The sequence below is a fragment of the Mobula hypostoma genome, chromosome 2, assembly GCF_963921235.1.
Source record: "Mobula hypostoma chromosome 2, sMobHyp1.1, whole genome shotgun sequence".
In the NCBI taxonomy this organism is placed as follows: domain Eukaryota; kingdom Metazoa; phylum Chordata; class Chondrichthyes; order Myliobatiformes; family Myliobatidae; genus Mobula; species Mobula hypostoma.
The window spans coordinates 79,405,107-79,431,031 of record NC_086098.1 but is presented as its reverse complement, the minus strand read 5'-3'; the positions used below and the strand labels follow the sequence as shown (position 1 = coordinate 79,431,031).

Sequence of the window (25,925 nt, the reverse complement as noted above, 5' to 3'; positions counted from 1 at the left end):
TATGATAGTGAGTAGGAGTTGTTCTTGAGCATTGTGGTATGTGTTTTTAGTCTTTTGTGTCTTCTGCCCAATGGAGAGGGGGGAAAGAGAGAATGTCTGGGGTGGGTGGGGTCTTTGATTATGTTGCTGCTTTACCAAGGCAGTGAGAAGTATAGACAAAGTTCATGGAGGGGAGGCTGCTTTCCACAATGTGCTAAGCTGTGTCCACAACTCTCTGCAATTTCATATGGTCAGGTGTGGAAAAGTGATGAATCCATGATAGGATAGGTTTTATAAATGGGGAGAAAGTTCAAGAATCCTAGGTGCAAAAGAACTTGGGGGTCCTCGTGCCAGATTCCCTAAAGGTTAATTTGGAGGTTGAGTTGGTGGTGAGGAAGGAAAATGCAATGTTAGCATTTATTTTAAGAGGACTCGAATATAAATGCAAGGATGTAATGCTGAGGCTTTATAAGGCACTTCGAGTATTGTGAGCAGCTTTAGGCCCCTTATTTGAGAAAGGATCTGCTGACATTGGAGAGGATTCAGAGGAGATTTATGAGAATGATTCTGGGAATGTAAGTCTTATCGCATGAAGAGTGATTGATGGCTCTGGGTACTTGCTGGAATTTAGAAGAAAGAGGGGAATCTCAATGAAATCTATCAAATGTTGAAAGGCCTAGATAGAGTGGACGTGGAGAGGAGGAGCCTAGAGCCAGAAGGCACAGCCTCAGAATAGAGGGCCATCCATTTAGAACAGGGCCATGAATTTGTGGAACTCTTTGCCAACACAGCTGTGGAGGCCAGGTAATTGGGTTTATTAAGGTGGAGGTTGATAGTTTCTTGATTAGTCAGGGCATAAAGGTAATGGGGAAACAGCAGGAGAATGGGGTTGACTGGGAAATGGATCAGCCATGATGAAATGGTAGAGCAAACTCGATGGTTTGAATGGCCTAATTCTGCTCCTATGTCTTATCATCTTGGATACTTTTTATGATGCATCGACAAAAATTAGCGATTGGCAATGGGGATGTGCCAGGTTTCTTTAGCCTCTTGAGGATGTGGAGGCTTTCAAGAGCTTTCTTAGCCATGACATCAATGTGGTTGGAGTAGGTCAGGCTATAGGTAACTTGAAGCTCTCAAATCTCTTGACCTCAACACCACTGATGGAGACAGGAGGATGTGTAACACTCTCCTCCTTTCCTGAAGTCAATGATCAGTTCTTGTGTTTTACTGACATTAAGGGAAAGATTGTTGTCATGACACCATGTCACAAGAGTCTTTATCTCCTTCCTGTGCTCCGTCTCATCATTGTTTGTGATATGGTCACTACAGTGGTATTATCTGCAAACTTGACTATTATAACGGCTTGAGATCACAGTCTGTGGTGGACTACAACGCTCCTGCTAATGTATGTCTACTGCACCTCATGGTATCGTGTTCTGTACTGCCAGATCTGTTCTGAGTCTAATTGCTTAACACAGTCATATACCCAACATAACAATGGTTATGAATACAGGATAATGAATCCACAAAGCCTGTATGGCCATTACACCTGGTAATCCAGATACATCTGCTTCAGGTGGATGACTCTGCCCAACACACATCATGGAAGAGAATAAACAGTTGACATTTTGGGCCACAACCCTTTATCAGGACTCATGAAAGGGAGTGAATTTTTCTTTTCTGCTGGATTTTGAATTGCCTAACTGCATCTATGAACAAAATTTCTCCTTGATAGCATGCCACTATTTAACAAGACCAAAGGTATGTCTCTACAAGTCTGAATTCAAGTTCAGTTTATTGTCAACTGTACATACGTATACTGCCAAACGAAACAACGTTCCTCTAGAATGAGGTGTACAACATAATACTTACAACTCACACACAACACAAAGAATTATTACCACAAATAATGTGCATTTATGACACAAAGTAAAAAGTGAACAGTACAATGCTACTGGCATTTCATACGTTACGAGACCCAGATGATTACAGGGAGTCCGTGCTCTCATGGCCTGGGAGAAAAATCTTAACAGTTCTTGTCCTAATACTACGATACCTCCTCCCTGTTAGTAGGGGGTTAAAGGAATTGTTGGATGGATGGGAGGGATCACTGACAATGCTAAGGGCTCTGCCTATAAAGCACTCCTGATAAATATCTCTGATGGGTGGAAGAGAGACCCTGATGATCTTCTCAGCAATCAATGCAGTCCTTTCTAGAGACTTGCAGTCAGATGCCTTGCAATTCCCATCGCAGATGGTGAGATTGCTGGTCAGGACACACTCGATGGTGCTCTTGTAAAAATTGGTTAAAATGGGGGTGGGCAGGAGCCTCACCTGTCTCAGTCTCCTCAGAAAGTGGAGACACTGCTGTGCTTTCTTGACCAAAGCGGTGGTGTTGAGGGACCAGGTGAGATGGCAGCATTTGTACTTTGTGACAGTTTCAATTGCTTCTTCCAACCTAACAGCCAGAGACACCACCGAAGACAACCAAAGACAACCATCAATTTAAAATATGGATTCATTTTAATGGCCTTTTAATTTTAATAGTTTATAATAGAAGTATAATAGAATTAATGAGGAGAACAGCAGGGAGCAACATGCAACATGTCTCCACACTCCAGCACCATCTTCTCTCTTATCCCTATCTCTTAGTTTCAATAATGTTAAAGTCAAACTAAATTTATTATCAAAGTATCTATACATATCTATCAGTTTCATTTTCATACAGGTATCTACAGGAAAATAAAGAAACAAATTATGAAAAGCTATACATAAATATTGACAAACAAACCTGCCAGAAAAGACAAATAAAAAAAATACTGAGAACATGAGTTGTAGAGTCCTTGAAAGTGAGTCTGTAGGTTGTGAGTTGAGGTGTTGTGGAACGCAAGGCTCCTCTACCCGCTGTCCAAAGATGGTAGTGAGAAGAGAGCATGGCCAGGATGGCACAGGTCCCAGATGATGGATGGTGCTTTCTTGGGGCAGCTCTCCCTATGATGGAATTGGCTGTGTTCACCATTTTCTGTAGTCTTTTCCATTCCTGGGCACTGGTGTTTCCATACCAGGCCGCAATACAACCAATTAGGATACTCTCCACTGTGCATCTATAGTTTTTTTAAAAAAAGGTTTTTGGTGACATGCCAAATCTACAAAATTTAAGTGGTGAGTGGTGAGTACTGGCTCAGTTTAATTAGTGTGAGTGTAATGAGCTAAACATCCAAGGGCATTCCATTTTTGCAATGTTAGTAACTGTCCATAACTTGAGAAGCTTTTCCTACTATAGAACCCTGACACAATAGATTGACTTGTGATTGCACATTTTCCACAGGCTGATATAATGCACACGGTTACATTTGCTCTCTCGATGCACCTTCAAAAGTACAGCAGTTCCAAAGTATGTAGAACACAGGAACGGACCCTTTGGGGCACAACGTTGTGCCAAGCCAATTAAATTAGTAATCAAATGGCTAACTAATCTCTTCTGCCTACACAATGCCCATATCCTTCAGCTTTCCTCATACTAATTTGCATCTAAACATCTCTTATATGTTTCTAATGTTTCTGCTGTTACCACCACCCCAGGCAGCGCATTCCTGGCACCTACCACTCTGTGCAAAATAAAACTCGTCCCTCACATCTCCTTTGAAATTACCACTTCTCAGCTTCAATGCATGCCCTCTGGTATTAGACAGTTCAATGCTTGGAAAAAGATACTGATCATCTTCTCTATCTCTTCCTCTCATAAGTTTATAAACTTCTAAAAGATCTCCCCACAGCCTCCACCACTTCAGGGAAAACCACACAACTTTGTCCAACCTCTTACTAGCACATGCCCTCTAATCCAGGCAACATCCTGGTTAACCTCTTCCTCACACTCTCCGAAGTCCTGATATCCCTCCTCTAAAAGGGCAGCTTGAACTGTAAGCAATACTCCAGATTCAGCCTAACTAGAGTTTTCCAAAGCTGCAAGTGTAATACCAGAGGGCATAACTTTAAGGTGAGTGGAGGAAAGTATACAGAGGATGTCAAAGGTAAGTTTTTTCAAAAAAAAACACATTGCTGCAGGCGTGTGAAATGTGCTGCCGGGGGGAGATGTAGTAGGGGCATCTAAGAAACTCACACATGGATGATAGAAATATGAAGGGCTATGTGGGAGGGTAGAGTTAGCTTGATCTTAGAGTAGGTTAAAAGGATGGTACAACATCACGGACTGGAGGACCTAAAGTGCAGGAGTCTTCTATGTTCTAATTGACACCTTGACAAATTATAAATAAGAGAAAATCTACAGATGCTGGAAATCCAAAGCAACAGACATAAAATACTGGAGGAACTCAGCAGATCAAGCACAATCTATAGAAATGAATAGATAGTTTATATTTCAGGCCGCGACCCTTCTTCAGTACTGAGAAGGAAGAGAGAAGATATTGGAATAAAAAGATGGCGGGGGGGGGAGAGGCTAGATGGAAAGTGATAGGCGAAACCAGGTGGGTGGAAAAGGTCATGGGCTGGAGAAGGAGGAATCTGATAGGAGAGCAGAGTGGACCATAGGAGAAAGGAAAGGAAGAGGGGACCCGGGGGAAGTAATAGGCAGGTGAGAAGAGGTGCAAGGTCAGAGTTGGAATAGAGGAAGGTTGGGGGGGGGGAAGAGGGGGGAATTTGTTTACCGGAAGAAGAAATCGAGATTGATACCATCAGTTTGGAAGATACCAGACAGAATAGAAGATGTTGCTCCTCCACCCTTAGGGTGGCCTAATGTTGGCACAAGAGGTGGTCATGGACTGACACATCGGAACAGAAATGGGAAGGGGAATTGAAATATTTGGGAGTCCTGCTTGTAGTGGATGATGTGGAGGTGCTCTAAGCAGTTCCCCAGTTTATGACAGATCTTACCAATGTAGAGGAGGTTCTCATGGGAACAGCGGACACAACAGATGACCCCAGTGGATTCACAGATGAAGTGTTGCATCACCTGGGAGGATGCCTGGAGCTCTGAATGGAGTTGAGGGAGGAGGCGTATGAGCCCTTGCAGGGTTAAGTGCCTGATGGGAGATTAGTGGGGAGGGACAAATGGGCAAGGAAATCACAGAGGAAGCAATCCTTGTGGAAAGCCGGGATGGGGGGGGGGGGTGTGGAAATGCAAAGATATGTTTAGTGATTAGATCAGTGGTCCCCAACCACCGGACCGTGGACCAGTACCAGGCCGCAAAGCATGTGCTACTGGGCCGCGAGGAAACAATATGATTTGGCGATATGAAACAATATGAGTCAGCTGTACCTTTACTCATTCCATGTCACGCACTATTGAACTTGAAATAACCTACCAAATCATACCAAATAACACATAAAACCTAAAATAACACTAACATATAGTAAAAGCAGGAATGATATGATAAATACACAGCCTAAAGTTGAAATAATGTATGTACAGTGTAGCCTCACTTAACAGAATCGGGAAGATTAAGTCAAAACCGATTTGTAGAAAAAAAAATCAGCACGTACACGCATATGTACGTCACACATGCGCAGGCAGGTGCTCGCGCAAGGCTTCATGGTCATGGTAGTCTTTCTTGGGGTAAACACAAGTGTCCTGTATTTGACTGCTACTTTTGTCCGTTATTTGGGAGTGAGAAAGTTGGCAACCCTACTTGAACACCCCCCACCCCAGTCGGCTGGTCCGCAAGAACATTGTCAATATTAAACCAGTCCGCGGTGCAAAAAAGGTTGGGGACCCCTGGGTTAGATCACTTCGAAGATGGAAGTTGCGGTTACCCAGCTCGTCAGGTCCATTCTGCCCCATCTGTGGGAAACTTAGCTGTTTTCCATTGCCTTCATCAACCACTTCAGAACCCAAAAATACCAGAGAGGAGAAGTTCAAGTTTATTATCATTCAACTGTACATTCATACAGCTAAATGAAACAATGTCCCTCTGGTACCAAGGCATAAAATACAGTATATATCACATACATCACATAAAATAATATTAACTCAATAATATTAACAGATCAGTTTTTAAAAATCTGTTGGTGTACAAGTTGACATAATGTGCACTGACTGACCAAGGACGAAGTACAGCCAACGCAAGAATATTTCTAACCAAATTTCAGGTGTTGACCTAGATGACCACTGAGCTGACTTTATATATCTTTTTGATATTTTAGTTAAAGTAGTTGAGTTTACATGATCTTTTTCTCTTTCTGCGACATCACTAGGAAATTGAAAAAAAAATCAGATCTGCATTCAACTGATAAAATAGTGTTTTAGTACAAATATTATATCTTACCACCAGAACATCCACTGTAATGTTTAAATCCTGCAGTCGTTCCAACAACTTCAGTATCTGGAAGAGATCCATAAATAAAGTCACAGTGTATAATTACAGAGCCAAATGCTCATCTTAACACGAACATTCAGGCAAATTGGAAGCACTCATACATTGTTAAAACAGCTACATTTCTCCTAAACACTCGACAAGGTGGTATAGCAGCAGTTAGTGCAATTATTTTAGAGGGTCTGCGAGCCGGGTTTCATTCCAGCTGCTGTCTGCAAGGAGTTTGCACGTTCTCCTGTGACCATTGGGGTTCACTAGTCGCTCTGGTTTCTTCCCACATTCCAAAGAAAGATGTACCATTAGGATTAGTGAATAAAAGGCATGCTACATTGGCACCAAAAGCATGGCGACACTTGCCGGCTGGCCCCAGCACATCCTTGTACTTTGAACACAAAACAATGTTTCAATGTTTGTGAGACAAATAAAGTTAATCCTTTTTTTTCCTTAGACATGAGGAAGTCTGCAGATGCTGGAAATCCAGAGCAACACAGACACAAAATGCTGGAGGATCTCAGCAGGTCAGGCAGCATCTATGGAAATATTCGACGTTTTGGGCCGAGGCCCTTCTTCAGAACTGAGAAGGAAGGGGAAAGATGCCAGAATAAAAAGGTGTGGTGAGCAGAAAGAGACACGCTGGAAGGAGATAGGTGAAGGCAGGTGGGTGGGAAAAGTCAAGGGCTGGAGAAGAAGGAATCTGATTGGAGAGGAGAGTGGACCAAAGGAGAAAGGGAAGGAGGAGGGGAATGGAAATTGGAATTAAATATTTGGGCACCGGGAAGTCCCACTTGTGGCGGATGGCGTGCGTGTCCCGTTCTAATGTGTCGGTCAAGGCCTCATCTTGTGCCAAGACAAGGCCACTCTCAGAATGGAGGAACAACACCTTGTATTCTGTCTGGGTATCCACGTGAATATCGATTTCTCCTTCTGGTAAACAAATTACACCCCCACCCCATTCCTCACTCTGACCTTTTACTTCTTCTCAATTGCCTATTACTGGCCCCCAGGCCCCCAGACCCACTGAGTTCTTCCAGCATTTTGTGAATCTCTTTTTTTTTATTTCCAATTTATTTTTTCAAACTCAGAACAACATTTAACACATAACACGTGAGCATTTTTGACCAGAATAGCAAAGGTTTATAAAAAATTTAATATTTGAAGTTCCCATAATTTAGCTAGCCATGCAACACAAATGGCAAATAACTGCATGTGCTGGTAGGAATGTGGAATGGCTGAGTCTGCAGTGAGCTCAGTGCCTATCTATGGGAATGCAGATCTGACCTACTCCATTTACCACACACTATAAACGTGCAACTTAAAAATGACAGCACTTACCCAGGCAGCAGAAAATAGTCTGACCTCGCTGGTGACACTCTTAAATCGTCCTCAACAACTAAGTGAGACACATGTAATATGTGTAACGAAATGTGTGTATTTGGTACAAAAACTCACACACACACACACACTGCGTGTGGGGATCAAAGTATATCCCCTGTTCAAGGAGAGAACATTTGGAAACCTGCGTGCTTTACAATGTGCCAGCAGCAGTCAAAGATAAATTTGGATGGAGGAGTGGTTAGATTGATCTTGGAGGAGGTTAAAAGGACAGCACAACATCGAGGGCCGAGGGCCTGTTCTGCTTCATAATAGCATGATCTCCTCTAAGACCATAACAATTAGGAACAGAAGTAGGCCATTTGGCCTATCAAGCCTGCTTTGCCATTCCACCATGGCTGATTTATTTTCCCTCTCAACCCCATTCTCCTGTGTCTCTCCCTATAACCTTTGACATCCTTACTAAGCCAGAACCTATAAACTTCTGCTTTAACTATACCCAATGACTTGTGGTAACAAATTCCATGATTTACCACTCTCTGGCTGAAGAAATTCCACATCTCTGTTCTAAAGGGAAGTCCTTCTATTGTGAAGCTAGGCTCTCCCACTATTTGAAACATCCTCTATCTCTTCCTTTCAATATTTGATAGGTTTCAATGAGATTCCCACATCCTAGTTCTGCTGAACTCCAGTGAGTATAGGCCTAAAGCTATCAAATGCTGTTTGTCCTGTTGCCTTGTGAGTGTGTACTGAAATGAATGAATTAATCTATACGAACAGTATGCAAGGCAAACTATTCTCTGTATCTTTGACAATAATAAATTTAAATGATGAGGCAAAGTGCATGTGTTAGACTTATGCCCTCAGGTATTGGGTCTCTTCAGCTGGTTAACAATTGGGTTTATAGAGAGATGTGTGTTGAAAGCACTTAACTAAACAATTATCAGATAGGCACATGAATAAAAGAAAAATGGAGAGCCACAGCATGTGGAAGGGAAGGGTTAGATTGTTCTTTGAGTAGGTAAAATGGTCAGCACAACATCGTGGGCAGAAGGGCCTATACTGTGCTGTTTTGCTTGATGCTCAATGCTAGATGTTTTGGTGGTTTGTTTAAAATACACAATGTATTAATGGCAGGACACAAGTTTGAACCCGACATCCTCAAGCATATTAGTACAAAATATTCCCCCAAGTAGACGTACTCCATTGCAATGGCAGGAAAATGAATTGCAGCACTGAAAATATTTTTTTTCCAGACACTAACTGGTTGCTATCCATCAGAAGCTCGCAAAGAAAATGAAAAAGCTTGGAAGAAACTTATTAAAAACATTACTGCCTAAAAGCCTTTTCCGCAGACAGCAATTAAAGCTCAAGTTCAAGTTTACTTGTCATTCAACCAGACACATGAACACAGCCAAACGAAACAGCGTTCCTCTGGGGCCAAGGAGCAAAACACAATTCCAACAGCACACAGTTATGGTAGGAGAAAACATACTGTCACCAAAAAAATATATATAACCCAAGTCCCTGAGTAGATTGATGGTGCATGAGACGTTGTCCTGTTCCAGCTTGTCTTCCACCTAGTGAATACTGGGAGTGGTAGGTGAAGACAAGAGGAACCCTATCTCTGGTCAGGTGGTGGGAGGATGGGGTGAGAGCAGATGTGCGCGAGATGGAAGAGATGTGGTTGAGGGCAGCATTAATGGTGGAAGAAGATAAGCCCCTTTCTTTGAAGGAGGACATCTCCTTCATTCTGGAATGAAAAGCCTCATCCTGAGAGCAAATGCAGCAGAAACGAAGGAAATGCAAGAAGGGGGGAGGCATTTTTATAAGTAGCGGGGTGGGAGGAGGTATAGTTCAGTAGCTGTAAGAATCCATGGGTCTGTAATAGACATGTAGATAAGCAGTCTACAGAGATACAGATATCAAGAAAGTGAATAGAGGTGTCAGAAATTTGAGGGTAGGGTGGAAGTTGGAGGCAAAGTTAATGAAGTCGACAAATTCAGCATGGGTGCAGGAAGCAGCACCAATGCAGTCGTCAGTGTAGCATAGGAAGCGGGCAGGACGATCACCAGTGTAGACTGGAACATAGACTGTTCCACGTAGCCGACAAACAGGCAGGCATAGCAGGGACCCATGTGAGTGCCCATGGCTACGCCTTTTGGTTGAAGGAAGTGGGAGGAGCCAAAGGAGAAATTATTTAGAGTGAGGACAAGTTCCACTAGGCAGAGAAGTGGTGGTGGAGGGAAACAGGTTGGGTCAAGATTGAGAGATGACTCTTTACAGAGGTGCATAAAATTACAAGCAGCCTCAGTCGGGTGAAAATACACAGTCTTTCTCGCAGGCAAAAGGAACTAAAATTGAAAAGGCATGGGTGAGAGGTGAAATACTGAAAAGGGACTTCTTCATGTAGTGTATACATGGACGGAGCTGCCAGAGGAGGGTGCAATAACGATATTTAAAAGACATTCAGACAAGTACGTAGATAGGAAAGTTTTAAAGGAATATGGGACAAACACAGGCAAATGGGACGAGCATGCTGGACATTTTGTCAGTACGGATGAGTAGGGACGAAGGGCCTGTTTTTACGCAGTAGGCCTCTAGTGGCACAATCAGCTAGTGCGCACACAGTGGGGAAATTCTGAAGCTGCGAGTTTGAATCTCACCAAGAGCACATGTGGTTTTAGTGGTTGTGCCAGATGCAATTGGGTGACTCTCAAACTGAACATTAAACTGAGATGTTCTATTTCATTTGAGCATACAGTAACAATGATGATTACGCTACCAATAATATTACAGTGCCTGTGACCTGGGTCAATTCCCAACACTGCCCGTAAGAAGCTTGTACATTCTCCTCGTGACCATGTGGGTTTCCTCCGAATGCTCTGGTTTCAAAGACTTACTGGTCTGTAGTTTAGTTGATCACATGGGTGTAATTGGGCCAGAAGGACCTGTCACCGTGGTGTATCTCTCTTAAAAAATATCCTATGACTCCACATGTAAGACTCAAGGACTGAAGAAAGGAGCAGAGGAAAAGGAAATCAAAGTTCACAACAGATTACATGACATGAATATTATTTAATCAGCTGTGGAGTAGGGTCGATGAAAGTTACAGAATTAGCATTGGCAATGATCCAGATTATGTCCGACGCATGGGATCATGCACTGTGATGCTAGGTGTGTGCAGCAGCAGGAAGTTAAATTTCTATTGAATGAGGAGGTTGATAAAGACATGATGGGACAAGAATGTTGCCGGGACTTGAGGAACTGAGATATAGGGCAGGGTTAAACAGGTTAGGACTTTATTTCCTGGAGCATAGGAGAATGAGGAGAGACTGATAGAGGTATACAAAAATTATGAGGGGTAGAGATACTGTAAATGGAAGCAAGATTATGCAAACAGATTTGTTGTCATACAGATCAAATCATTACATAGTACATTGAGATAGAGTAAAGTAGAACAATCACAAAGCAGAATAAAGTGTAATAGCTACAGACAAACTCCAGTGCAGGTAAACAATAAGGTGCAAGATCATAACAACGTAGATTGTGAAGTCTGAGTTCCATCTTATCATACTAGGGAACCATCTATTAGTCTCATAACAGTCGGATAGAAGCAGACCTTCAGCCTGGTGGTACGTGCTTTCAGGCTTTTGTATCTTCTGCTCAATTCAAAAGGGGAGAAGAGAGAATGTTTAGGGTGGGTGGGGTTGTTGATTACTTACATTTAAATAAAGCACTCCTAATGTATGTGGCTTAACAAACAAATCAAATCATACTTCTGCAGATACATTTGGCTACCATTCAGATTTCAGTGCCACTTGGCTTTGACAAGAATCACTATCTCTTCTCTGCGTGGAAAATTTGTGCTGGCATTGGAGAGGGTGCGCAGGAGGCTCCCAATAATGATTCAATGAAAGGATTAACATACGAGGAGTCCAATCACAAACAAGAGAAAATCTGCAGATGCTTCAAATCTAAGCAGCGTGCGCGCGCGCACACACACACACACACACACACACACACACACACACAATGTTGGGAGAACTCAGCAAATCGGGCAGCAACTATAAAAAAGAACACAGTCGACGTTTCGGCCCAGACCCGATAAATCCTGATGAAGGGTCATGGTTTATAGATCGACTGTCCTCTTTTCCATAGATGCTGCTTGACCTGCAGAGTTCCTCCAGCATTTTGTGTAACATTTGAGGAACGTTTACAACAGGAATTCTACAGATGCTGGAAATTCAAGCAACACACATCAAAGTTGCTGGTGAACGCTTTTTAGGCTTATAGTAGACATCAGTGGATAAGCTGTCTCTTTTTAGGCTTATAGTTCACCAGCAACTTTGATGTGTGTTGGTTGAGGAACGTTTGATGGTTTTAGGCTTGTACTTGCTGGAACTTAGAAGAGTGAGGGGAATCTCATTGAAATCTATTGAATATTGAAGGGCCTAGATAGAGTGGATGTGGAGATGATGTTTCCTTTGGTGGGTGAGTCTAGCACCGGAGGGCACAGCCTCAGAATAGAGGGATGTCGTTTTAGAACAGATGAGGAGAAACTACTTTAGCCAAAGAGTGGTGAATCTGTGGAATTCATTGCCACAGATGGCTGTGGAGGCCAAGTTATAAAATATATTTAAAGCAGAGGTTGATAGGTTGATGAGTCAGGGTGTCAAAGGTTATGGGGAGAAAGCAGTAGAATGGGGTTGAGAGGGATAATAAATTATCCATGATAGAATGGCGGAGTAGACTCAATGAGCCAAATACCCCAATGCTGTTTCTACATCTTTTGGTTTAAAATGTGATTTAATTTGCGAACTGTAAGTTGGAACAAGTCATTTACCATGCTACTGGGGAGCATCTCACGTCTATTGTTTCTGTGAAGCTTTTAAACAGGAGCCACACTGAAGAGATTCAACAAAGGAATTTAAAAAAAGGAGCTGTGAAATCTTGCCTGCCTTTATAAGCAGGGTGGTCAAGAAAACAGGCAGCAATTTTCAGTTCAAAGTTCAAAGAAAATTATCAAAGTATGCATATTTCACCTTGAGATTAATTTTATTGCAAGCATTCACAGTAAAATAGAGAAATACAATACACTCAATGAAAAACTACACACTAAGACTGACAACTAATGTGCAGAAAACAAACTATACAAATAGATAAAAAGACAGAGAACATGAACTCTAGTATCCTTGAAAGTGAGTCTGTAGGTTGTGGAATCGGTTCAGAGTTGAGGTGAGTGAAATTATCCACACTTGTTCATGAGCCTGATGGTTGAAGAGTAATAACTGTTCCTGAACATGGATGCATGGGGCCCAAGGCTTCTATACCTCCCTCCTGATGGCAACAGCAAGGAGAAAGCATATCCTGGACGGTGAGGGTCTTTGATGACGGATGCTGCTTTCTTGAGGCATTGCCACTTGTAGATGTGCTCAATCCTGAGGAGGGCTTAGCCTGTGATGGACTGAGCTGTGTCTACCATTTTTTGGAAGGCTTATCCATTCATGGACATTGGTGTTTCCATACAGGCCATGATGCAACCAGTCAGGATACTCTCCACTGTGCATCTATAGAAGGTTGTCAAAGTTTTAGATGACATGTCTTCTTAGGTCAGACGGTTGACGTTGAGGTTAAAAGTAGGAAACTCGTGTTGCATACGTACAAAACTTAAGCTGAGTCTGATTTGGAGTACTCTATGCAGGTCTGGTCACTGCATTATGGATGTGGAGGTTATGGAGTGGATGCAGAAGGGACTCACCAGGACATTGCATGGATTAGAGAACATTAGCTGCAAGGTGAGACTTAGATTGTTTTCTCCAGAGCACTGGAGGCCAAGGAGAGACCTGATAAAATTATGAGGCAGATATAGCATAGACATAGACTAAAATGTCAGAGACGTTTCCTGGGGTGGAAACGTCAGATATCAGAAAGAGTAGATTTATGCTGAGAGGGGAAGTTTAAAGGGGATTTACAAGGCAAGTTGCAGTTTAAAGAAAACACAAAGAGCAGTGGGTGCCTGGAACTCACTGCCAGAGGACATAGTGGAAGCAGATATGACAGCAACATTTAAGAGGTACATGAACAGCAGTTAATGGAGGGATATGGATCAGATAAATTTAAGTTGGCACTGTAGTCAGCCAATTCCCATGATGTAATGTTTTAAGTTCATTGAAGAATTGGTCAGACTGCACTTGTAGTATCATGAGCAGTTTTGGGTCCCTTATCTAAGAAAGGATGTGCTGTCATTGCACAGTATCAAAAGGAGGTTCACAAGAATTACCCCAGGAATGAAAGAGTTAATGTATGAACAGCATTTAAAGGCTCTGAGCCTGTACTCACTGGAGTTTAGAAGAATGAGGGAGGGATCTCATTAAAACTATCGAATACTTTAAGGCCTAGATAGAATGGAAGTAGAGAGGATGTTTCTAGAGGGAGTCTAGGACCAGGACACAGCCTCAGAATAGAGAGATATTTCTTTAGAACAGAGATGAAGAGGAATTTCTTCAGCCAGAGATTGGTGAATCAGTGGCATTCATTGCCACCGATGACTCTGGAGGCTATTGGGGACATTTAAAGCTAAGGTTGACAGGTTCTTGATTAATAAGAGTGTCATGGGTTGCAGGGAAAAGGCAAGAGAATGGGGTTGAGAGGGAAAATAAATCAGCCATGGTGGAATGACAGAGCAAACTTAATGGGCTGAATGGCAAAATTCTGCTCCCGTGTTTTAGGGATGAATGATCTTAATATTACAGCAAAGCGACGTGGTTAGCAATGGAAAAGGATGGTCACGAAAATTGATGTACTGTACAGTATGCTTACTTTAGATCATTACACAAAGAAAGCTGCATTGATTGACTAGAGAGCTCATTTTGAACAGGTGTGCAGTTGGAAAAATAGTGTTTGAATGATGTTGGTAGAACTCTCTAAATCAAAAAGATGTCTAACAAATTCACCTTTAGATAATGAGCTGGTGGATAGGATAGACCCAGAAATCTAGACCATGATACAATTAAAAAGTATCAGGCCAGAAGGACCCCTAAGGCTTCTCTTCCATCCACTTACACCACACCTGGTAAGGAAATTTGTTTAATTACCCACCAGAGTCAGATTTATTATCACAGCCATATACTGTGAAACGTGTTGCTTTGCAACAGTTGTACAAGGCAATACATCAAAAATTACTATAAGTTACAATATGAAATTAGAAAATAAGCTCCCATGTTTCCCCAGTATCCACAAGTCTATTCATTTCAACCATACATGTTCAGTGGCTGAGTACCTACAATTCTCTGGGTGAATAAGTCCAAAGCTTCAAAATCCTCTGATGGAAGAAATATCTCTTTGTGTTAACTATAAATGGCCAACCCCTTACCCGGAAATTGGAAGTGGCATTATAGTACCGAGCTTCTCAATCCTTTTCACAAGCTCATTTCAATTAGATTCTTCTCAAGGTTCAAGATTGCTTAATGTCGTTTCCAGTACGCAAGTGTAAACGAGAACAAAATAATTGTTACTCTAGATCTAATGCTGCTTAAAAAATGCACACATTAAGATAAAGAACACAATAATAATAATAAAAAACACAATGAATATAAATACATAAGATAGCTTATATACATAGATTGACTGTATATCCATAAAGTGGTGCTTGGCACCGGAGTGTCTGTACACAAGATGACTGACAGGAAATGATAAAGTAGTGGTGGTGGAGTGGGTTAGTGGGTGAAGGTGTTGATCAGCTTTACTGCTTGGGGAATGTAGCTGTTTGTGAGCCCAGTGATCCTTCCATGGATGCAAGCTTGCCTCGTCCCTGGTGGGAGTGCAACAAACAGTCCATGAGCAGAATAGGTGGGAATCCTCCAAGATTTTCCTGACCTGTGTCTGGCACCATTCTGTATACACATCCTTGATGGCTCAATCCGACACACAGAGACCAGTCACAGCCATTCATTACAACCCTTTTATTGCAGAGTCACTCGAGCACATCGAGACACGGTGATTTGAAGGCAAGCAGATCCAAGTTGCATCAAGTGTAGCAAGAACACTCTCACCAAAGACTTGCATAATTGCAACTGGTGTTAGACTTTTCTTCAACTTCCTTGCATAATAGCCAATGTATCAATTTCCTTCCTTAATGTTGGCTGTACTGGAACACCAAGACCCATCCGTACACTGCCATTTAATAGATTGTTGCTACCTCCGATTAGAGAGCTTGCCTTATGAGCATAGGTTGAGCAAGCTATTTTCTCTTTTGAGCAAGACAGGATGGGAGGTGACTTGATAGAGGTGTACAAGATGATAAGAGGCATAGAACCAGTGTGTAGCCAGAAACTTTTTCCCAGGGTGGAACTGGCTAATATGAAAAGCCATAATTTTAAGGTGATTGGCAGAAGTATATGGGGGGGGGGGGGTATCAGAGGTAGTTTTAAAAAAAAACAGAGCAGTAGGTGCATGGAACACCCTCCTGGGGTGGTGGTAGAGGCAGATACAGGTGCATTAGGAACATTTAAGAAACTCTTAGATAGGCACATGGATGATAGAAAAATTGGGGGGCTCTGTGGGGGGGATGATTATATTGATGTAGGTTTAAAAGTAGGTTAAAAGGTTAGTACAACATTGTAGGCGAGTAGGCCTGTACTGTCGCGTTCTTTGTCTTACAATATTTCTTCTTAACAACATGAATAACCAATCTATACTATATGCCTTTGAAGACTTCATGCACAACCAATCATTCTTACCACAGTTGTTTATCAGTAGCAAACTTAAATTATAAGATAACAATTTTTAAAAATAACTTAGTGGTAATAATGTCTAAAACTGCACTACCAAACAATGGCAGAACAAACAGAACATTATAGCATAATACAGGCCCTTCTACCCATGATGCTGTGCTGACCTTTTAACCTACTTTGAGGTCAATCACCATTGTTGTTCATTGACTTCAGCTCCAGCTCCAGCTCTCATAGAACACAGTACACTTCTGCACAGGACAGGACCTTCTGCCATGATGCTGTGCTGACTTTTTAAACTACCTTCAGACATATCTAACCCTCCCCTCCTTCATTGCCATCTATTCTTCTATCATCCATGTCTAGCTAAGAACTTCTCAAATCCCCCTAATGTATCTAAAAGAAAACCGTGTTTGTGCAAAACTAATCCAGAAGAGGTGCTCATGAAAACAAAAAAAACCCCAGCAAATCTGTAACACCACTTGGTTTCTGAAAGTTCTTCTCATTAAACATTTCGTCAAAGAGAAGGCTTAACATTTTCACATACAAAATGCACCAAAAATGAAGGCCCTTCTCCTAAAGCGATATGCCAGGTAACCTGCACCTTAAGCAACCCAATGTTTGTGATGTTGTAAATTTTGGGGGTGGGGGAATAAGTAAGTCTTCTGGCAACTGTTAACTAGATCCACTATGGTTCATTTTTAAGCTGCCATGTCTCAGATACAAAATCCAAAGGTCATTCTAAGATGGGCACTGATTATCTTGCCTCCAGTTCCTGAAGCACTTAGTTTTAAGATTTGGGGCAGAGAATTTTTGCACTTAAAGAAAGATCTCTATATGACACTATTGTGTGCATGGTATATTCCTACCCTAGAATATAAAACTCCGAAACCACTCAACAGACCGGACAGTGTCTGGGGTAAACATTGCATATCGATGATGTTTTAGTAGCACCCTTTGGTACAGGTAACAGTGGTCTGAGGAATTGCAAGATGTGAACCGCTATTCTGGAGCTTACAAACACACCTTAGCTGGGTCGCCGACTTTCAGCAGTCGTTCTTTCAAATGCAATACATCTTGCATTACCTCTTCTGCCATATTCGTCCCTCCTGAAGGACTCAGGTCAGCCAGCTACTACTGCTGCTGTAACCCCCGGAAACTTGCTGCACTCCGCCTCTTGCCGTGAGAGAGGTAACGCGCAGAATCAATACTTTCTTAAACAGCCCCTCCACCGGGTTTCACCCGGACAGTGCACGGCTACGGAGGTGGGAGCACGCTGGCATCGTTTCTTATAGTTCGTCTCAAGGAGAGTTCGTTATTACGGGTAGGTTGTCAAATAATATATGACATTGATAGCTTATTAAAATGCAACTTTTTAGTGCAAAATATTGCAAGTTTCTATTAAATTAAAGTTTCACGGTTTAAAGTCTGCGTACGTTGTTTTACTTAGAAGAGGATTAATTGTACTAGTTCGAGAAGGGTTTTGACTTGCCAGGTTTGGATTTTGCAGTATACAATTTATATTAGACATAAGTTATTAAGTCTTGGTCGATGACACGTCGTAACTTTTCAGCAGCCGTCCACTTATAAATCTTCGATTAAGATTGATTTGTGTGTTAATTAAGATTTTAACTTAGTGGACAAGATGGTCTGTTCTTGAAGTAGGTATTCACTTTGGGGTTTAAAATTGCCTTTTTAAACTAATTATCAAGAATTAAATGTGGAGCTATTTTCCCACCCCCTGCCCCTCCCCCTCCCCCTGCCCCAATAAACTTCTGCCAGAGAGGCAGTATCTTTATTTGAACCAATCTTAATATGGAAGGCCCTGTGAGAGCTGCTAGGGTCTGAGCTGTAGTGTTGCTATTTCTGGAGTTGATTGATGTACATCGGCAGATGGAAGGAGAGAAGGAATGTAGAGGTTGAACGTTCAGCTCACATGGTACTTATTCCTTTACCAATTTCTACCCTCTTCTCATTACTACCATCAGAGAGCTTCAAGACCTGCACTCAATGTGTTAGGAACAGCTTAGATCAGAAGACATAGCAGAATTAGGTAATTCGGCCCATCAAGTCTGCTCCACCATTCTATCATGGCTGATTTATTATCTGTCTCAACTCCATTCTTCTGCCTTCTCTCTAGAACCTCTGACAACCTTACTAATCAACCTCAGCTTTAAATGTACCCAATGACCTGGCCTCAACAGCAGTCTGTGGCAATGAATTCCACTGATTCACCGCCCTCTGGTTAAAGAAATTGCTCCTCATCTCTGTGCTAATTAGACATCCCTCTATTCTTTGGCTGTGGTCTCTAGTCTTAGATTCTTCCACCATATCCACTCTATCTCGGCCTTTCAGTATTCAATAGGTTTCAATGAGAGTCCCCCTCTACCTTCAGATTTCTGAATGGACAGTGAACCCATGAACACTAACACTACTCTTTCCATCACTTATTTAATTTCTAATATTTAATTTAATATTAACTGTATATTTAAAATTTAATGTAATCAATTTTATTTAATTTAATGTATTATTTAATAAATGTACATTAGTCATAGTCATACTTTATTGATCCCGGGGGAAATTGGTTTTCGTTACAGTTGCACCATAAATAATAAATAGTAATAGAACCATAAATAGTTAAATAGTAATATGTAAATTATGCCAGTAAATTTTGAAATGTCCAGGACCAGCCTATCGGCTCAGGGTGTCTGACCCTCCAAGGGAGGAGTTGTAAAGTTTGATGGCCACAGGCAGGAATGACTTCCTATGACGCTCTGTGCTGCACCTCGGAGGAATGAGTCTCTGGCTGAATGTACTCCTGTGCCCACCCAGTCCATTATGTAGTGGATGGGAGACATTAACCAAGATGGCATGCAACTTAGACAGCATCCTCTCTTCAGACACCACCGTCATAGAGTCCAGTTCCATCCCCACAACATCACTGGCCTTACGAATGAGTTTGTTGATTCTGTTGGTGTCTGCTACCCTCAGCCTGCTGCCCCAGCACACAACAGCAAACATGATAGCACTGGCCACCACAGACTTGTAGAACATCCTCAGCATCGTCCGGCAGATGTTAAAGGACCTCAGTCTCCTCAGGAAATAGAGACAGCTCTGACCCTTCTTGTAGACAGCCTCAGTGTTCTTTGACCAGCCCAGTTTATTGTCAATTCGTATCCCCAGGTATTTGTAATCCTCCACCATGTCCACACTGACCCCCTGGATGGAAACAGGGGTCACCGGTACCTTAGCTCTCCTCAGGTCTACCACCAGCTCCTTAGTCTTTTTCACATTAAGCTGCAGATAATTCTGCTCACACCATGTGGCAAAGTTTCCTACCGTAGCCCTGTACTCAGCCTCATCTCCCTTGCTGATGCATCCAACTATGGCAGAGTCATCAGAAAACTTCTGAAGGTGACAAGACTCTGTGCAGTAGTTGAAGTCCGAGGTGTAAATGGTGAAGAGAAAGGAAGACAAGACAGTCCCCTGTGGAGCCCCAGTGCTGCTGATCACATTATTTATAATTATGCAACCACGAGGAAATCTGCAGATGCTGGAAATTCAAGCAACGCACACAAAATGCTGGTGAACGCAGCAGGCCAGGCAGTATCTATTGGAAGAGCTACAGTCGACGTTTCGGGCCAAAACCCTTTGTCAGGACTAACTGAAAGGAGAGATAGTAAGAGATTTGAAAGTGGGAGGGGGAGGGGAGATCCAAAATGATAGGAGAAGACAGGAGGGGGAGGGATGGAGCTAAGAACTGGAAAGTTGATGGGCAAAAGGGATACAAAGCTGGAGAAGGGAGAGGATCATGGGACGCATCTCTCCCATTTCACGCACATCTACTCTCACCCCATCCTCCTGCCACCCCACTAGGAATAGGGTTCCCCTTGTCCTCACCTACCACCCCACCAGCCTCCAGGCCCAACATGTAATTCTCTGTAACTTCCGCCACCTACAACGAGATCCCACCAACAAGCACATCTTTCCCTCCGCCCCCCCCCCCGCTTTCCACAGGAATCGCTCCCTACGTGACTCCCTTGTCCATTTGTTCCCACCCCCCCCCATCCCGTCCCACCGATCTCCCTCCCGGCACTTATCCTTGTAAGTGGTACAAGTGCTACACATGCCCTTACACTTCCTCCCTCACCACCATTCAGGGCCCCAGACAGTCCTTCGGATCTTCCCCTTCCCCTCCCACTTCAAAATCTCTTAACATCTCTTCTTTCAGTTAGGCCTGAGGAAGGGTTTCGGCCCGAAACGTCAACTGTAGCTCTTTCAACAGATGCTGCCTAGCCTGCTATGTTCACCAGCATTTTGTGTGTGTTGCTTATATATAATTATATTTCTTTATTGTAATTTATGTATTGCATTGTACTGCTGCTGCAAAACAACAAATTTCACAACATATACCTGTGATATTAAACTTGATTCTGATTTCACACCCCACTGCTAATTAAACCACTTTAGTAGAATTTTAAATAGTTTGGCTTGATCCTAGTTTCTATTCCTGACTTCAGAATATGAATTAGCTCCCATGTCATCTATATCTATAAACACTTTATCAACTGTTCATGCCTTACTCCACGCACCTGAGTTCCAAAAAACTCTATGCTTATATTCTGAGAGGTGGCTACCGTGTTTCAGGTGCTTGCCTTTCATTCTGTCCTCCTCTCATCTTGCTAGCTGGAAGTAAAAGATGCAGTGAGTCTTCTTAAAAAAATAATCAAGAGAGTTATTACATAGAACAATATACTACAATACAGGCCCATCGGTGAAAATGTTGTGCTGACCTCTAATCCAAGATTAATATAACCTTTCCCTCCTACATAGCCTTTTATTTTTCTATCACCCATGTGCCTATCTAAGAGTTTCTTAAATGCCCCTAATATATTTGCCTCCCCCACCACCCCTAGCAGGGTGTTCCACACACTCACCACTCACTGTGTAAAACACTTACCTCTGACATCCCCCGCTATACTTTTCTCCAGTCACCTTCAAATTTTGCCCCCTTGTATTTGCTATTTCCGCCCATGAAAAAGTCTGTCTACTGGATCTGTATCATCTTGTAGACCTCTACCAAGACACCTCTCACCCTCCTTCAATCCAAAGAGAAAAGCCCTAACTTGCTCAAACTATCTTCATAAGACATGTTCTCTAATCCAGTCATAAATCTTTTCTGCACTCTTTCTAAAACTTCCATATCCTTCCTATAATGAGGCAACCAGAACTAAGCACAATATTCCTAGTATCATCTAACCAGAGTTTCTTTAGAGCTACAATATTACCTCATTGATCTTGAACTCAATTCCCTGACTAATGAAGAGCAGCTCACCAAAAACCTTCTTAACCCTATCAACTCACAGGGCAACTTTGAGGGTCTATGAACATGGGAACTAAGATCCCTCTGTTCCTCCATGTTGCTAAGAATGCTGCCATTAACTTTGTATTCTGCCTTCAAATTTGAACTTCCAAGATTTTTCCGGATTGAATTCTATCTGTTCTCAATTATCTATTCCTCAATAATCTCAAAATGTTGTGATTATTATCATGATGTAAGTTATCATTGTGTGTGGTGTGCAAATTGGCCATCACATTCCCCACATAGACGGTGTTTTAAGAGCAAGTGTTTGGAAGTTGGTAAAGGTGCTATGTCTAGCTTTAAATGTATTCAAAGTGGTGAATGTGGGTTCGATTGCAACGTTTATGAGAAGTTTGGTTAACTATGTGGATGGGAGGAGTATGTAGGTTTATGGTCCAGTTAGGCAGAATAAGGACATATTTTTGTGCTGTGGTGCTCTATTGCTCTCTAACTCTATTCCTCAGTTAACAATGCCCGTTATTATTTCAAACTGCTTATAAGCTTTCGATTTTAAAATGTTGATTAAATAATTATGCTCTGAACAAATTATTGTACAGAGTTGTACAGGAGGAAACCAAACCCTTTGGCTGAACTAGACCAAGTTCCCTGACTGAACTAGTCCTGTTTGTTTCTTCCCCCTTCCCTTCCAGTCCTGATGAAGTGTCTCAGCCCAAAACATTGACTTTTTATTCTTCTCCATAGATGCTGCCTGACCTGCTGAGTTCCTCCAGCATTTTGTGCCTGTTGCTCAAGGTTACTAGTATCTGCAGAATCTCTAGTGTTTGTAACTTTCCAAGTTACCAGTGAGCTTACTTCACTCTTAACCCAGATATCCTCTGGAACTGATGCTCAACAAACATTGTGCAATGTAGATGTTTTCAGTGTGAAGACAGAAAGTTGTTGATTCACCATCTGCTGGAGGGAATCAAACACAAATCAGACACAAGCTGACATGTCAGAGAGTAATGAGTAAACACTTGGAAGTTCTGGTGTTCAAAGTAAGTTCACTATCAAAGTACATATGTCACCTGAGTTTTTTTTGCTGGCATTCACAGTGAATACAAAGAAACGCAATAGAATCAATGAAAAACCACATACAAGACAGGAAAAACACTGTGCAAAATACAACAAACTGGAAATACAAAAAAAAACAAACAAGATGATAATAACTAAATAAGTATCAAAAGTATGAGACGAAGAGCTCTTGAAAGTGAGCCTGTAGATTGTGGGAACAGATGTTGGGGTGAGTGAAGCTATCCCATGTGGTTCAAGAGCCTGATGGTTGAGGGGTAATAACTGTTCCTGAGCCTGGTGGTATGGGACCTGAGGTTCCCACTCCTCCTTCCTGAGAAGTGAACATGGCCTGGATGTTGGGGGTTCTTGATGATAGATGCTGCTTTCTATGAAAGCGCTCTTTGGTGGAGAGAGCTCTACCCAGAATGGACTGGGCTGTATCCCCTACTTTGTGTAGACTTATTTTATGTGTCATCTTTTACAACATACACAAAATGCTGGAGGAACTCAGCAGGTCAGGCAGCATCTATGGAGAGGAATAAACAGTCAATATTTCGGGCTGAGATCCTTCATTGGGACTGGAAAGGAAGGTGGCGGAAGCCAGCATAAGAAGGTAGAAGAGGGGAAAGAATCCAAGCTGGCAGGTGAAAGGTAAGACTGAGGGGAGGGAGGATATAGAAAGGAGCTGGGAGGTAATAGGTAGCAGAGATAAAGGGCTGAAGAAGGAATCTGATGGGAGGGGAGAGAGGACCATGAAACCAAGGGATGGAGGTGGGGCACCAGTTGGAGGTGACGGGCAGGTGAGGAGAAGAGAAGGGTAAGATGGAAGTCAAAATGTGGAATGGTAAAAGAGGGCGGGGGAAGAGAAAATTACCAGATTTTAGAGAAATCAATGTTCATGCCGTCATCTTGGAGGAAACGCAGATAGAATATGAGATGTTGCCACTCTAAATTGAGAAAGGCCTCTTTTTTTTCAGTCATCTTTTTATTAATTCTGCCTTTTCAGATGGACATCTGCATTAGTTATACTGAAGAACAAGAGAAGTGTTCTTCCCGGTGACCTCACCAATTGTTTTGTGTCAAGTAAACTCATTAAAGTCGTTTAATGGTCTTTATCACATTGGAGTTTCAGGCACTTTGACCATGTGACCTCACTATCTACTGTACATTCTAAAAGCTCTATAAGTTGTAGAGTTCTTGGTGAAGTGTTTAAGTGGTGACATAATGATACTATAATTTTGTTTCTGCAGAGAAATATGCGATATGTAAATTTTTTTCCCTGAGGAGACAAGGATTACAATGCAATGTCAATATATTCAATACATGATGTGTCGATAATTAGCAGGAATTTTAAATATGTATGCATCTAGTTAGCAGATTACAAAATTATTTACTAAGTTTATAAAATAAATTTATAGAAATTATGCCACGGTAGCATAGTGGATAGCGCAATGCTATTACAGCTCAGGACGTTAATGTTCAGAGTTCAATTCTAGTGTCCTCTGTAAGAAAGTTTGTGTGTTCGCCCCCTGAGCACGTGGGTTTTCTCTGTGTCCTCCAGTTTCCTCCGAGTCCAAAGACGTACCAGTTAGTAAGTTAATTGGTCAATTATAAATTTTCCTCTGATAAGGTTGGGGTTAAATTGTTGGGTTACTGGGCAGTGTGGCTTGGTGGGTGGGAAGGACCTGTCCATGCTGTATCTCTAAATAAAAATGAATAAATAAATTATGTGTTCTAGATTGTGGCCGCGACCGGGCATTTCAGCTATGGCACCAAAGAAGAAAAATATTAAAAAGAATAAAGCAGAAAGCAAGGACACGACTGTCATTGTGGAAGAAAGTACAATTATCCACTTAAGTGGCATGAATGGCCTTGTGGATGGAGGCAACGGTTTTAGTTGTATTTCGACAGAGATCTCCAACTTATTCCACAGTTCTAGTCTCTTAGAAGCAATCAACAGAATGAGACAGGAAAATTTTCTGTGTGATTTAACACTTTCCACAAAAACCAAGTCATTTGAAGTCCACAAAGTCGTGATGGCTTCTTGCAGTGAGTACTTCAAGAACATCCTAAAGAAAGATCCATCTACCCAAAAGATAGACCTCAATGAAATATCTCCAGTGGGCCTTGTCACAGTCATCACTTATGCCTATTGTGGAAAGATAACATTATCCTTGTATACAATTGCTAGCACCATAGCAACAGCCAATTTGCTCCAGATTAGTTCTCTCGTAAAAATGTGCTGTGATTTCTTGATGCAGGAAATCAACGTAGAAAATTGCATGTATATTGCTAATATTGCAGAAACATATGGACTTAAAAGTATCAGCGAAGCAGCACGTAAATTCATAACTGAAAACTTCTTAGAATTTTCAGAAAGGGACCAGTTCTTGAAGTTAACCTTTGAACAAATCATGGAATTCATGCTGGATGATGAACTACAGTTACCTTCGGAAATCACGGCATTCCAGATTGCAATGAAATGGCTGGATTTTGATAATAAAAGGGTTAAATATGCCGCAGATTTACTGAACACCATTCGATTTGGTACCATTTCAGCACAGGACCTGGTGAACTATGTCCAGACTGTACCAAGAATGATGCAAGACCAAGAATGTCACAAATACCTTGTAGAAGCCATGAACTATCACCTCCTTCCCTATCAACAAAACACCTTGCAGTCTCGAAGGACAAAAGTTCGTAGTGGTCTCAAAGTTCTAGTAATAGTGGGTGGCCGTCAAGAACTAACAGAGAAGTCACTCAGCAGAGATGTTATATATAGAGATCCTGAGCGTGTTTGGAACAAACTTGCTGAAATGCCTTATAAGAGCTTCAATCAATGTGTGGCCGTGATGGATGGATTCCTCTATGTTGCTGGCGGCGAAGATCAAAACGATGCTAGGAATCAAGCCAAGCATGCTGTGAGCAACTTCTGCAGGTAATAATAGTTACTATTTGTAATGAAGGAGGAGAGGACATTTCCAGGACTGGGAGAGTCTAGGACCAGAGGGCACAGCCTCAGTATACAAAGGACATTCCTTTAGAACAGAAATCTGGAGAGATTTCTTTAGTCAGAGGGTGGTGAATCTGTGGAATTCATTGTCACCGATGGCTGTGGAGGCCATGTCATTGGGTAATATAAAGCAGAGGTTCAAGGTGGTTTAATGTTATTAC

At 42.0% G+C, this 25,925-nt stretch overlaps 2 protein-coding genes across 2 annotated transcripts in view; one reads left to right on the top strand and one right to left on the bottom strand.

Moving 5' to 3' along the window:
* eloal (elongin A, like) overlaps positions 1 to 17,473 on the bottom strand; it is a 54,211-nt gene extending 36,738 nt beyond the window's left edge. Inside the window, exons 1-2 of the mRNA XM_063068631.1 lie at positions 17,402 to 17,473; positions 6,264 to 6,320 (exon numbers count right to left, since the gene is read on the bottom strand). Of these exons, the coding sequence (XP_062924701.1) occupies positions 6,264 to 6,320; positions 17,402 to 17,473 (129 nt within the window). The remainder of the gene's footprint in view (positions 1 to 6,263; positions 6,321 to 17,401) is intronic.
* A 133-nt stretch (positions 17,474 to 17,606) lies between these two features.
* klhl31 (kelch-like family member 31) overlaps positions 17,607 to 25,925 on the top strand; it is a 29,120-nt gene continuing 20,801 nt past the window's right edge. The window contains exons 1-2 of the mRNA XM_063039153.1: positions 17,607 to 17,699; positions 24,490 to 25,689. Of these exons, the coding sequence (XP_062895223.1) occupies positions 24,518 to 25,689 (1,172 nt within the window). The 5' untranslated portion in view covers positions 17,607 to 17,699; positions 24,490 to 24,517. The remainder of the gene's footprint in view (positions 17,700 to 24,489; positions 25,690 to 25,925) is intronic.